At 46.9% G+C, this 14,060-nt stretch overlaps 1 protein-coding gene across 28 annotated transcripts in view; it reads left to right on the top strand.

Moving 5' to 3' along the window:
- Positions 1-14,060, top strand: part of SCRIB (scribble planar cell polarity protein) — a 116,560-nt gene that overhangs the window by 41,895 nt on the left and 60,605 nt on the right. For all 28 annotated transcript variants that reach the window (XM_037378796.1, XM_037378767.1, XM_037378768.1 and 25 more), the window contains 4 exons: positions 6,748-6,837; positions 7,407-7,484; positions 11,085-11,399; positions 11,889-11,969. In XM_037378796.1, the coding sequence (XP_037234693.1) occupies positions 6,748-6,837; positions 7,407-7,484; positions 11,085-11,399; positions 11,889-11,969 (564 nt within the window). The remainder of the gene's footprint in view (positions 1-6,747; positions 6,838-7,406; positions 7,485-11,084; positions 11,400-11,888; positions 11,970-14,060) is intronic.

Genomic DNA, 14,060 nt, shown 5'->3' on the forward strand with positions numbered 1-14,060 from the left:
ATTTTAGCTTGGGAAAAAAACCCTCTTTCCTGCTATCTGACCCTTTGGTCTGCTTGTCCATGGTATATTTTTATGGACGTCAGTCCCAACTCCTAGCCTTCATTTTGGTAGATTAAAGAAACCAAATTCTTCTAGTGTTTTCTTGTAAGACAGATTTCCATTCCCTGTCTTTCTCACTGCTTTTTCATTCACCTGTTCTACTTGAATTCAGGTTGGTTGACTGTGGACAACATGTCAGAATGTATTCAGACTTCAGTTCACCAAATTCTGTAGTTTTTCTTCCACTTCAAATGTGATAGTTTCTGTTCACGGATGGGAGTTCTCGTCAGCTACCTAGCTTTTTGTTCCTGCATTCTCATCATCAAGGTCCTCCAGACTGTTGGGGTACTTGGATGTCTCTGCTTGTATGTTCTGAAATGAGTGATGCCAGGTTTAGTGCAAGAGTTTTCCATTTATCTCACTGTCACCTCGGACAAACACTCTCCTACTATGCTGTGTGCCCTTAGCAGCACAAAGTTGAAACAGATTTTGGAAGACAGTTGTAAATTCTCCAGTCCTTTCAATCTTTTAATTGTATATTAAATGATGGGCTAAAATGGACCTTTAGAACAGCAAAAAATTATTGGGCTGAGGGGAGTTTGTAAGTGAAATTTTGTAGTCAGAATGATGCAAAATGAATGACTATACCAATGATTTTACCACACACAAAGAATCAGTAAGAATAGGAATAAAAACTCTTTACTGCTGAAGAGAGGAAGAAAGATAACGTGTTTGTGTCACTCATGCCAGCTGAATCCGCAGGACTTCCATGTCTAGGGTTTTGTCCCATTTCCAGTTCTGGGAATGGTTGAAGGCCTGGTAGCTTTGCCCAGTACTCAGATTGCTTATCTAAGAAGTTGAATGTTTTACTTCCCAGAGGGACTCTGTCCTGTTGCATTCCGTAGTTGAGCCAGCCTGGTTCCTTTCAGGATCCTCTCTTTTGCTGTTGTCATTTACATGCCTGTGAGAAACCCGAGTGGCCATTGTGATGAGGAGGAAGTACTAGCTTCTTAAATCCCTATTTCTGGAATTCATTAGTGAAAGAACTAATCATAGAATCATAAAACAGACCAGGCTGGAAGGGAGTGAGAATGGTCCAGCCTTTTGTGGGAGAGGGAGCCTTGATGAGATACCTAGCACCCTGACCAATCTCATCTTGAAAACCTCCACTGCTGGGGACTCTACCATGTCCCTGGGGAGTTTGTTCCAGTGAATGGCTGTTCTCACTGTAAACGTTTTTTTTTCTTACCTCAAGATGAAATCATATGTCTATAGACACACACATACATAAATAGGACTATTCATATCTATCTATAATCATTTGGGTTGGAAAAGACCTTTAAGATTGTCAAGTCCAACCGTGATATATCATGATATATGATTCATACCTATAGCTATGTATTCACATCTATATATATTCATACCAAGATTAATCATATCTGGATGAACCTAGTTTTTTATTTATAGTTCAGAAGTCATTTAATATTTTTAAAAATGCATCATTTCTTCATCCTCACTTAATGAAATGTTCACTGTCTTGGAATATCTGGGGAAGGGGATCTGCAGGAGTACACCAGAGCATTTAGCATTGTAGGTCGCCTGTCCTGTCTGCTTAATGCTGCTGTCAGTCACTTTGGCTCGCAAACTTTTATTGTTTGGTGCTGTCTCTGATTAGTACTAAACTGGGGGGAGAGGTGTTTAGTAAGAAGACAGCAAAGTGTTTGACGACTCTGATATGTACCCTACTACCTTTGCCTTGCAAGTGTCCATCCCCTTGGTAACTAAAAATCCCATCTGAACAGAGGAAGAAATAACATCAGAGCCAGAAAATCTTCTGCTCATGCCTAGCAGGCTGCTCGTCTGCCAGGGCAAGAGCTTTCCTTCGTGTTCCTTTTTCCGTTGTTCGTTTTTAATTTAGTTCTCGATAGCTCATGCAGTAATCTCCCACCTTCCATTTGGTCACTGATATTTTCAGCCTATCCCCTTGTCCTCACAAGTTACTGCTTACTGAAGCCAGACAGATTTAACTCTTCTAATCTTTCCTCGTGAGTCAGTGCCTCTGGCTGCTGGACTCCCGTGTGTCTCTTGCATTTTTGTGCTATGCAAGTACCTTCTCTTTTGCTGAGGTGTTCCTGGAAGGACACACAGTTGAGTGTGATGCCTATGAAAAGACGTCTGTAATGGTGGATGCGAGGGGTTTTCTTTGGGGATTGGAAACCACAGACTTTAGCAAGACATGGTGATCTTTTCGCTCGTATTTTCCCAGTTCCTTGCAATCTGTAGTTTAGGATTTCTGGACTGTTCATACCTTTGTACTAGACACAGTGGAGCTTCTGTCTATGAAATTGTCTGATCTCTCCAATCCCTTTCGTACATTGTAGTTCCACAGTATTTAGTGGCAATAAATTACATAATTTACTTGTGCTTTATATTAAGAAGCTTTTTTTTTAAAGCCTGCTGCTGAAATTTCAGTGGGTATCCCTAATTCCTTTGCTGTTACAAACATGGACTAATTGATCATTTCCTGTAAAGTTATTAACTGTATGAAAAGATAAAGATGTCTGTACCCCCCCTTCTCTTATTTGAAGGCTTCTAGCCTCCCTTCATATGGAACTATTAAAATTTTTACTGTCAGTGATTTGGAATAAGATCAGACCTTATACAGTTCTTGGCAGAACCCTCCTTCTTGGTTCTTCACTGATGACTAGTACTTGACCTCTGCTGATTCTTAGCTTGTGTAATATAAACCTAAAACCAGCATCCTATGATGTCAGTAAAATGTCTTGTGATAACAATTTTTGAGTTTTACAAAAGTCTGCTTATTAAATCTTTGCTATTACTTTATCATCCAGGTTTAGAGTCTTGTCAAAGAATGAAATCGAAGTGTGTGTGTTTTTTGAGACACCTAATTTTCACAAAATTCAGCTGTTCTGCATGGATGCTGTTTCTGTGTGCCTGCTAAGAGGCATGCATGTTCTTCACTTTTCTGGAATTGGTGCTAGGGTGACAAGCTGATAGTTATAGGCATCATCCTGTGTAATCTCTTAGTCTAACAGCACAACGTAAATGCTGTTGTAGGGTATCATGATTCCAGAATTTTATAAATGTATCAGAGATGTTGGTCAGTTGTTCAGCTTTTGGGTACAAGTTATCCAGTCCTTTCAACTTTTAAAATGGTTATTCCTTGTTGAGGATATTAAATCAATTCTTCAGCTGCTGTTGGAGTGAAGTGTGATTCATCACCTTCATGTGATGCAGGTACATCATCGTGCTTCTGTCCAAACACAAATCAGAAGTATCTATTGCATGTTTGCATTTTCTGTGTCACTGTTGACAATCCAGGCTCATTTAAAGTTTCAAGTGAAGTAAATGGAGGGATTAGACACCTAGATGCATCCAGAGGTGTAGCAAGTTGCACAAGGTGTCTGTCCATGCAGAAACTTGCCGTTTTCTGGAAATTAAGCCCTTAAACCCCCACTCCCTTGGGTATGCCTGGAGAAACAACTTGGTCTTTCAGCAGGATCTGTGGTAGAACGGCTCCATGCTTTGGCAGTTGAATCCTGTGAATGTCTAGTTTGCTGCCTCTGTGTCTGCTGTGCCCCTGCCAAGAGCAAGTTGCAAAAATCCTCAGCTGGCAGTTCCAAGGCACAGCACTGAATGCTGTTTCAAGTCTCTTGGGCAATACTTCGCTATCCCTGGCTGCTACTGAATAGCAAGCCAGTCCACGTGTGCAACATTTTTAGTTTCTGCAGAATGGTATGTTTATTCCCAGCAAGCTGGAAAGTCTCTCTGGATCAAGTGAATCTGTTAAAAGGTAGTATATTAAAAATGTATGAAAAATAGCTGGAGGTGGAATCAGTCCTTGTTTGAGTGTGTTCCCTGGCATCGTATAGGCAGAAACACAGGAGGTTCTAAGGTGAGGAGAGGAGCGGAGAGGGAGATATAAATGCTTCCTTGGCTTGTGCTTTGGTGCCATCGATGATAAATGGATTTTCCCCTAGCCTCCAGTGGGAGTTCAGGGGGATGACAACTCTTAGGCTGAAATGGCAGCTTTTTTTCAATTTTCTCACTCTTCTCTTTCCCCAGTAATGCTTTTCTGTGGAGGGCATCGATGCCTGTCTGTCTGGGAGGAACTGGGAAGAAACACTGGAGATGTTGCCCACTTAATGAAAGCTTGCCCCTTCTGCAAAGAAAAGAGCCAGAGTCATCTGGGCAGTGTGTCTGAGATGAGCTGTTGCTGTGCAGTGGGTGGATCCTGCAAGAAGAGCAAAATACCTAGGAAAGTCACTGGCAGGAGCTATTGTAGGGGTGGAAGCTGTGCTGTCCATGCTGTTAGGGCAGCTGTTTGCCATGTGTCCAGAGCATCAGTCTAGACGTCATGGAAGTCAAAGCAGCTCTGAAGCAGCCTTAGGACAGATGTGCTTTCAGGAAGAAATAACTGACTGGTTTAGTGCAAAAGGCAGTGTCTGGGCTGTAATGTGAAATACTGAATATAAAACTGAAAGGCTGTTACAGGTTACTGAGTCCAGTTCCTTCTTTCTCAGGTTCATATTCATGTCATTTATTCTTTTCATAGATTTCAAACAAACATTCACCAGTTCAGTTTCTTACCTGTTTTTATGGGAGAACTAATTTGCTTTGCCAGTTTGAAATCTTCTTTCTAGCCTAAACAGATTTATGTCCAGCACAAGACCATTTGCTGTTGTTCTGGCAGTGTCTTTAAGCTTAATTAGGTCTGTTTCCTCCTAAACTAAAAAACAAAAAAAAAGGTGTTTTGCTTTTTAGGTGTATATCAATAGACATAAGGTTCTTAGCCCTTAGTCCAGTTGACTTTTCTGGCAGATTTCCCCATATTTTCAGTCTGGTTTCTATGAATTTGTGAAATCCTTGGGTTTTGCTGTTTATCCTTCAGTTAGTTTACACAATCAACTTACTGCACAACTGAAAGTGACTTTTTGTAACCAGTGACATTGTATATTCCTTGTTCATTCTCAAAAATAGCAATCCTGTCCTATTGATCATCAGCTATCTTGGAAATACCTGGATCCTGTTGTTAGAGCACTCTCTAGTTTCTTGTCTGGAGATCTAGTTTTCCATCATCTTTAGAAGCTTTTGTGTTGACAATAGATACAACTCTTTAAACCATTACTAAAATCCAGTGAGACTGGAAGAAAAAAAAAGTGGTATTTGTAGTTAGATCCTAATAGACCTCTTTACACAAGAAGTGTTAGTCTGATCTACAACTGGTTTTCAAGTGTGCTATCAATGACACGCAGTGCTAACTCACAACTTTACCACATTCCTCTGAATAATGAGGTAATGAATATTCTTTATATTCTGAATAATGAGGTAGTGAATGAAATGAAATAATCCTCACCTGAATAATCCTTGTCTTTCAATACTTGGATTTTACTCAGTCTCTAGGTCTTGCGCTGGAGACTATGTTACTGCTGGTCTGTCTAGAATCAGGGGTTTCCTTGTGAAGACCCCAGCAGCTTTCAGCTACCCTCTTGGCTGGGCACCAAAGGAGATGGCCAGGAGCCCCATTTTAGTTCTGCATTTCCTGTGGTGGTTTTTTGGTTCTGTTTTAGACTTAGCAGAATGTGAAACCCCACAGGCTGTTGCTTCTGTCATCGTAGAAAGTGAAGAAAGATTTGAAGGGAGGGGCTAAGGAAAGCAAGTTTCCTGCTTCTTTTGCTGCCCACGCTGTGGCCTGACCTAGGCCAAGCAGACCTGATGTTGAAGCTAGACACCTCTGCAGCAGCCGCTCTCTGTTCTGGACTTGTTTCCAGAGAAGTGATGTCTGGAGGACAGCAAATTTGGTTCTCTCCAGGAGCCTTTGTACATTTCTGTCACTTACCTCACCAGCTCCTTGGTCCTTGGCTGTGACAGATCCCTGAGAGAGGCCTATCTGTCCCATTCCTTTCCCTGTATCCTACCACATACTCCCTGTCTTCCTTCTTACATCTGGGGTGACATTAACAGTTTATGTTGGTGTCCTGAATAATAAGCAATTTCAGTTCAAGTTTGACCAAAAGTTTTGCTATTGGAAGTGGGCATAATTTGGTATGTAGAGGGGGATATAGGAAGGAGAAGAGATTTCCGGATTGCACAGCCACAGTCTTGAGCCTGCCTGTGCAGATGGGAGAAGAGGAAGGAGCTGGGTGGACAAAGCAAATGGCTTTTCTGGAATCACACATCGATTTCTGTTGATAGAGCAAAGCCAAGTATCTGTCCAAGGTATTCTGGAAGAGATGCCATTCTTGTTACTGCACGCTATGTTGGGGTGACCCTTAATCTCTCAGCAGTTGTATGGAATTACACCCCAAAGGGAGCCATGTGGTGGAGCTGGGCTGTGATGTGAACACTATCCCTGTTTCTTTATCCAGTCCCATCCCACTGCTGTTCAGTTTACTTTGTGGTGAACATCTCATTCCAATGTGTTCATTACAGGCAAACTGACTTTCAGTCTTGGGATATGGGTCAGAACTCAACTGTGAAAAAGGATTTGTTTGTTGAAATGTATCATGACTTCGGTGCCTTTGAGGCATGGATACCACAGCTTACACAAATATTTGAGTGGGTGCATGCAGATAAAGTTTATACTCTTGTGCTTATTCTTTAAGTAGTCATCCCTTGCTCTTCAAGATGTTTTGGGTATTTTCCCAATCTGCACTGACCTGTAACCTGTGTCCATTCTACTTCCAGTTGACACTGACTATCGTGCGGCAGACAGGGGGGCTGGGCATCAGCATCGCAGGGGGCAAGGGCTCCACCCCCTATAAGGGCGATGATGAGGTAAGACCCTGGACTGTGTAGTTATTGAAGGCACCCGCTTGCAGGGACTAGTCTCTGTAGCTGGAGGTTGGATGTCTGTGTGTATCAGCTTTGTGGCTGGTTTGGGCTTGCAGAGCAAGGTGGGAGCAGCCCGAAGCAGGAAGCTGGCAGGGCTGAGCAGGCTCTTGCCTCTGGAGCACAACTGACCGCAGAGAGCAGCAATGAGAGCAGCTGTTTCTTCCCCATCTGTGTCCTGATGCGCAGGGCTCACAAGGCAAAGAGTATGGGGTTGTTTTCCACGCGTGCCGTGGCATCAGCTGTGTTACGCTCTCGTCCCCCTGGAAAAAGATTGAAGTGTCATTCCCTTTTCCCCTTTCGCACCTGTGAGGTAGCCCTGCCGTGGGATATCTTTCCCCTGTCTACCAGCTCCTGAATGGGGTGATGTGGCTGTCCTGTGCCCACATCTAGGGTACGGGATTAGCCAGGGACTTCCCCTTTCCCTTAAGCTGAATGGGGTGGAGTGGTCTCTTTACTCTTTAGAGGGTTGAGGAACGGGCTCCACCTCTTCTAACGAGTAGTTTTGTTTCCAGGGCATCTTTATTTCCCGCGTGTCAGAAGAGGGTCCTGCAGCTCGTGCAGGGGTTCGTGTTGGGGACAAGCTTCTGGAGGTAAGAACCTAGCAACTGTGAAGAAGTAAATGCTTCTAATGACTTGAGAGTGGAGGGAGAGTATGGTTTGGTATTTATTTGTATTGTGCTAGTGTGTAGGCCAAATTAAACTCCAGGAGCCATACAAAAGCAAACCAAAATTCCCTTGACTGATAGAGTTTAATTAATGTTAATGTTTAATTAATATTACTGTTAATCTTTTGCTGCTTTAGAAGGACAGAAATTGCTCCTGTGTTCACTGTCCCTCAACTCTGAAGCGTTCTGTAACCCAGGTGGGAAGAAGCACGCAGCAGTGTGTGCCCATGTCCGCAACAGGCTGAGCAGCCAGTCTCTACACATCTGCTTTCCCTCTGTGGGGCAAAAGTGGACCTTGTAAGATAACTTCTTAACCAGGGAGCCAGCCATATGCCATACTTGCCTGTCCTCAAATTATTTAAAAATGTGATGAATCATACAGGATTGAGGTGTACTTGAGGAAGGGCCTGCAGGAAAGCTGGCGAGGGACTTTGTACAAGGGCTTGTAGTGATAGGACAAGGGGGAATGGCTTTAAACTAAAATATGGCAGAATTAGGTTAGATATTACAAAGAAATGCTTTACTGTGAGGGTGGCGAGGTGCTGGCAGAGGCTGCCCAGAGCAGCTGTGGGTGCCCCATCCCTGGGAGCTCAAGGCCAGGCTGGACGGGGCTGGGAGCAATCTGGTCTGCTGGGAGGTGTCCCTGCCCGTGGCCAGGGGTGGGACTGGATGATCTTTAAGGTCCCTTCCAACCCAAACCATTCTGTGAAGGATTGATGGCATTATGGAGGGAACAGGTGTCACTACAGTGCTGGACAGAGATCAAAGGAATAAGTGGTCTGTGTTTGTGTGATCTGATGTGGTGTCTCGGTATCTCATGCACTCCTACTCTCTGCAGCCTACATATTGGCTATGGAGGCCAAAGCATTTGCCTAAGTAGATGTTCCAGTCTTTCTCACCACTTACTTGGCTGCCATTGACCGTGGCAGAAGTCAAATAAAGTCCTATGCGATTCTGTAATTAGATGTTTTTGTATTGCCTTATGAGAAAAAACTTGATTCTGGAGTTTCAGAAGTTACCTAGTTCACTTCTGCAATTATCATAGGATTGTCTTGATTTTTAAGTTTAAGTCCAAAATGGAATATGCACTTCATCTAGCCTGGTCTCTTGTATGTTTTAGGGTCTTAAGTGTCACTGAGCATCCTTGAGCTGCACGTGTGATACTGCATTTTGCTGCAGAATGACTTCCATAAGGGAGTCAGCTCTTGAAGATTGAAAGATGGACAATTATTTCCTTTCCCAGCAGTTAAATTTATGGCACCCTACTGTTTCATGTGAAGCGGATCCTTCTTCAGTTACAGCTTTGGGAAAACACTAATGTTTTTTCACTTCCCATGATGCCCATTTATCTGTGCCTCTTGCAAAAGTGATGAACCCTCGCAACATAACTCAAACACATTTGTCATATTCCTTCTGAAAGACCGTGTTATGTCCACAAGTAAGGCATGGCTGAGGCACATCAGACTCAGGTTCTGTTCTCATTGGCTCTAATTTGTGAGGAATACCTCTTTACCCCTAGAGCAGGGATATGGAGCTTTGCTCAGTAATGAAGGCCATGATGGGAAGAAACCCTAAATGCCGTGAAGCGGAGGAAATATATTTGAATATCTAGTTTTCAGGCAGAGCGGCAGGCAGATCTTTCCTGTAAGTGTGTGTTAATATGAAATGAAGTAGCTGCTATGGAAAGAAGACTCTTCGTCTTCATGGGCCCCCACTTTGCATTTTCTCAGTCTTGTGATGAAGGAATTTTTTACTGAAATCAGGGAAGCAAGAGTGGAGGGAATCAGGTTGCTTCCCTGAGAGCTGCAGAACCTGGTGTCCTCCCTGCAAGTACTTCACTAGTTTTGCATGGAGGGGGAGGAAATAATAGAATCGTAGAATCATTCCATTGAAAAGACCTTTCAGATCATTGAGTCCAGCTGTTAACCTAGCACTGCCAAGCCCACCACTAAACCATGTCTCCAGGTGCCACATACATGTGTTTTTAAAATACCTCTTGGGATGCTGTCTAAACCACTTTCCTGGGCAGCCTGTTCCAGTGCTTGACAACCCTTTTGGTGAAGAAATTTTTCCTGAAATCCAATCTAAACCTCCCCTGGCGCAACTGGAGGCCATTGCCTCTTGTCCTATTGCTTGTTACTTGGGAAGAAGAGACCAACCCCACCTCGCTACAACCTTCCTGCAGGTTGTTGTAGGGAGCGATAAGGTCTCCCCTGAGCCGCCGCCTCTCCAGGCTGAGCACCCCCAGTTCCCTTAGCTGCTCCTCTTAGGACCTGTGCTCCAGCCCCTTCCCCAGCTCTGTTGCCCATCTCTGAACACACTCCAGCACCTCAATGTCTGACTTGCACTGAGGGGTCTAAAACTGAACCCAGGATTCTAAGTGTGGCCTCACCAGTGCCGAGTACAGGGGGACAACTGCTTCCCTAGTCCTGCTGGCCACGCTATTTCTGATACAAGCCAGGATGCTGTTGGCCGCCTGGGCACACTGCTGGCTATATTCAGCTGGCCACAGACCAGCCCCCCCAGGCCCTTTCCCACTGTCCAGCTTCCCAGCCACTCTTCTCACAGCCTGTAGCGCTGCCTGGGGCTGCTGTGACCCACGGGCAGGACTCGGCATTTAGCCCGGTTGAACCTCATACAGCTGGCCTCAACCCATCGGTCCGACCTGCCCAGATCCTTCTGTAGAGCCTTCCTGCCCTCCAGCACATCAGTGCTCCCACCCAGCTTGGTGTCATCTGCAAACTGCCTGAGGGTGCACTCGATCCCCTTGTCCAGATCATCGATAAAAGATACTGAACAGAACCGGCCCCAGCACGGAGCCCTGGGGAACGCCACGTGTGACCAGCCGCCAGCGGGATGTCACTCCATTCCCCACCACCTCTGGGCCTGGCCACCCACCAGCTTCCAACCCAGTGCAGATCACACCTGGCCCAGCCACGAGCAGCCAGTTTCTCCAGGAGATGCTGTGGGAGATGGTGTCAAAGGCTCTACTGAAGTCTAGGTGGACAACATCCACAGCCTTTCCCTCATCCACTAAGCGGGTCACCTTGTCATAGAGGGAGATGAGGTCAGTCAAGCAGGCCCTGCCTTTCATAACCCCATGCTGGCTGGGCCTGGTCCCCTGGTTGTTCTGTACATGATGCGTGATGGCCCTCAAGATGATCTGCTCCATAGCCTTCCCCAGCATCGAGGTCAGGCTGACAGGCCTGCGTGTGTCAGTGTATGAGGAGGTAGATGTCCTTATTGAAGGGAAACAGGAGCTCACTGGTGGGGTAGAACTCCTCTGAAATGAGCCTTTACTGTGCTTGGCAGAGGCTGCCCTGGCCTGGGAGCCTCCTGTGCTGTGTGAGTGCAGGGAAACTCCCTTGCAGGCAGCAGGTGAGATCTGGGTACCCCTGTGGGAACAAGGTGTCAACCCAGCTCTCTAGGGGATGAGCTGTGCTTCCTTTGGGCTGGAGCCATCTGTGCAGCTGTTTGAAAGAAGTCCGCATGGAGGTAAGCGTGCCTGGTTCTGTCTGTCCCCAGGTGAACGGCGTGTCCTTGCACTCTGCTGAGCATCACGTGGCGGTGGAAGCTCTGCGTGGATCGGGAAGCTCTGTCTCCATGACAGTTCTGCGGGAGCGGATGGTGGAACCAGAGAATGCCATCACTGTCACACCGCTGCGCCCTGAGGATGACTACAGCCCTCGTGAAAGGCGAGGTGGTCTACGCTTCCCAGAGCGACCCGAGGGGGCACCTCCTACAGAGAGATACTCCACCTGTCTCATGCGCAATGAGAAGGGTCTGGGCTTCAGCATTGCTGGTGGCAAAGGCTCGACACCCTACCGGGCTGGTGACACGGTCAGTAACAATTCCATGGGAAGGAAGATGCTTAATCCCCATGTTTCAGAACTACTTGGGGAGCAGCACGGGGGTCTTCCTTACCCATGGGCATGCATCATGGCAGCATGGCCTTGGGCTGGTGGGCCAGGCGGGCTCTGAGCACCAGAATCTGCTCTTAAATTGGGGAAGGAGAGAAGTTTAGAGGGAGGTGGAGCTGGGGCTCACAGTCCCTGCTAGTGACATTTAATCTTGCTACTGTCCTCTTGACACATATTCTGGGCTCCCAGCCACATGAAGGCTTTGCTGCAGCTGGAGGTTTTGCAGGTGGCTGTAGGAGCAGAAGAGGGGTTGTGTGGAGTGAGAAACGAATGGGAAGTGCCAGGGCAGGGGAGGGGTCTGTGAAGGGGGAAGGGCTGAGACCTGCCTGGTGTCCGGGAACTATTCTGGAAAGCCAAGGCCTGGTGAGGGGAAGCCCAGGCTGCTCTGACTCTTCTGCCTGTGTTTCAGGGGATTTTTATCTCACGGATTGCAGAGGGTGGTGCAGCCCATCGGGACGGAATCCTGCACGTAGGAGATCGGGTCATCTCGGTGAGTGTGGGTGTGCAGGGAAGAGGGTCTGACTCAGCTCCCTGCCCTTCCTTGTTCAGGGACTGCTTTTCTGTCATTGAAGGTGGATTTTGGGGGTCCTTCTTTCGGTTCCTGGGCCTTCTGGGAGAGCATTTAATCTTGGTAGTTCTACCCCTGCCCGTGACTTGTAGTGGGTGCGGTTAATGCAGTTAATGCCTCCCCTTTCCACAAGTGCTGCGTGTGAGTGCTTCCCCACAGGAATGGCATGTGGCAGTCCAGGCTGTGCTGGAGGGGGATGATAAGACGGCACTGCCTTAGCCTGGTGTCCCTCCAGGGCCTCGTAGGACAGCCTTGGTGGCCTTTGCCGCAGCACAGTGTGTGGGGAGGGAACCCCTTTGGGGCACAGCTGACGGGCTCTCCGTGGAGAGCAGGGTGGCAGGGGTCAGCATAGGCTGAAGCAGAGGGAGGCTGCCTGAGGGTGGTGTGGAGCTGGGCAGGGTGTACTGCAGTGCTTCCCCCTGCTTTCATTTGAAACTCCGACCCCGGGTTCCTTTCCTGTTTGTGTCGGTGGTATGGATCTCACTGTTGCCTCTAACCCCAAGTCTCTCTGCCTAATGCATCACATGCTCCCCCTCCTGCGGGGAGAGTCTGCTGAGTCTCCTGACCCTCTTCCCAAGCTCGCATGCTGCCTCCAAGTGAAAGCTCCTGCATCCTGGTGCTGGTGGTGGGTTTCTGATCCAGCTGTTGTGGTAAGAGCACGTGTTACCACAGAGCTGGCGTGAGTAAACACTGATACAGCCTTGTCAGTGCTGGCTTCTGTCTGCTCTATCCCTAGGCTGGGGGCTGTGTTGTATTTGCTCTGGCACAAAATTTTAGTGGAGCTCTAGCCCAGGTCTGACATTCGTATCTTGGCAGGAGACTTGAACTGGTACAGCATCTCTCCCTCGTTGCTGGTGCTCCCCTCTCCTCCCAAAATCAAGCCCTGACCCTGATTGTTGCCAGGCAACCTAAATTATTCTGGTTTTATTCATCTTTTGATGCTCCACTGGTACAGAGGCATGACTGAGAGGCATAATTGCGGGCACACAGCTTATCATGTATTGATTTTCTCTACCTGTGGCAAGAAGGAGACATGAGATCTCAGAAATAGAGTCAGGTCAAATCTGTCCCCACCCCACATTAGCAGCTCTATTTATATCCGTGGGCAGCTTCATAGGAAAAGCAGATCTAATTCTCTACTAATAGCTTGCAGTGTCTTCAGACTGCAGTGTATGGGCTCAGGGCTTACAGAACTCAGGGCCTATGTCAGATGATAATGTGGACGAAGGCCTTGCTGTCGTCAGTGCAATGATGAGTGCAGTGTTCCTGCATAGGTAGGAAGTAGGTCGGTGCTCTCAAGCATGGTCCTCTGCTCTCGAGGTTGTTACCCGCGCTGAAGTGTGTGTTAGTCATAAAAGGTTTGGTGCTGATCATCACTTGCAGCTCAAATCTTGTGCTCAGTTATGCTGAAAGCAGGAACAAATTACTGTCTTCTAGGAGAACACTTACCTAGTCTGGACTATTTATGTAACTTCTGTGCCTTCCTGCGAGTTGCCTGGCTGTCGCCTCTCCAACAGCCATGCCTTCTGGCAGCAGTTGCCATCCTGCCTTTCCTGCTTGTGGAGTTCGCTGCTAAGTATGATATCCACACAGTGGTAGTGTTACATCCTGAAGCCTCTCGTATCTTCTTGGTGATATTTATCCTTGAGAATATCTGCGTGCTGTAAAAGATGTGTGAGCAGTGGTGTGAGTTCTGCTGTATCTCTGGCAAAAGCTGGTGCTAGATTGGAGCTGTGGGGCTGCCTTGGCTCAGTGATACTGGTTGTTGAGAGAGTGTCTGTTCACTCCAAAGCAGTGCCCGCAGAGCAACCTGTAAATTTCCTCTTTACCGCAACTCTTTTGAAGCAGCGGTTGCCCATTTTTATGGGAAAGTTTTTCAGGATGTGGTGTTTCCTGGAATGGGCAGGTTGCATGTGTTCCCCTGTAATCTGCATGGGGAAAGCAGGAGGGCCCTTGTTGGGACACAGAGGTGGTTTCATAGGTCCAGCAGGCAGAAGCCCATTTCCAGAAACA

This window comes from Falco rusticolus, chromosome 3, assembly GCF_015220075.1.
Source record: "Falco rusticolus isolate bFalRus1 chromosome 3, bFalRus1.pri, whole genome shotgun sequence".
Lineage (NCBI taxonomy): Eukaryota > Metazoa > Chordata > Aves > Falconiformes > Falconidae > Falco > Falco rusticolus.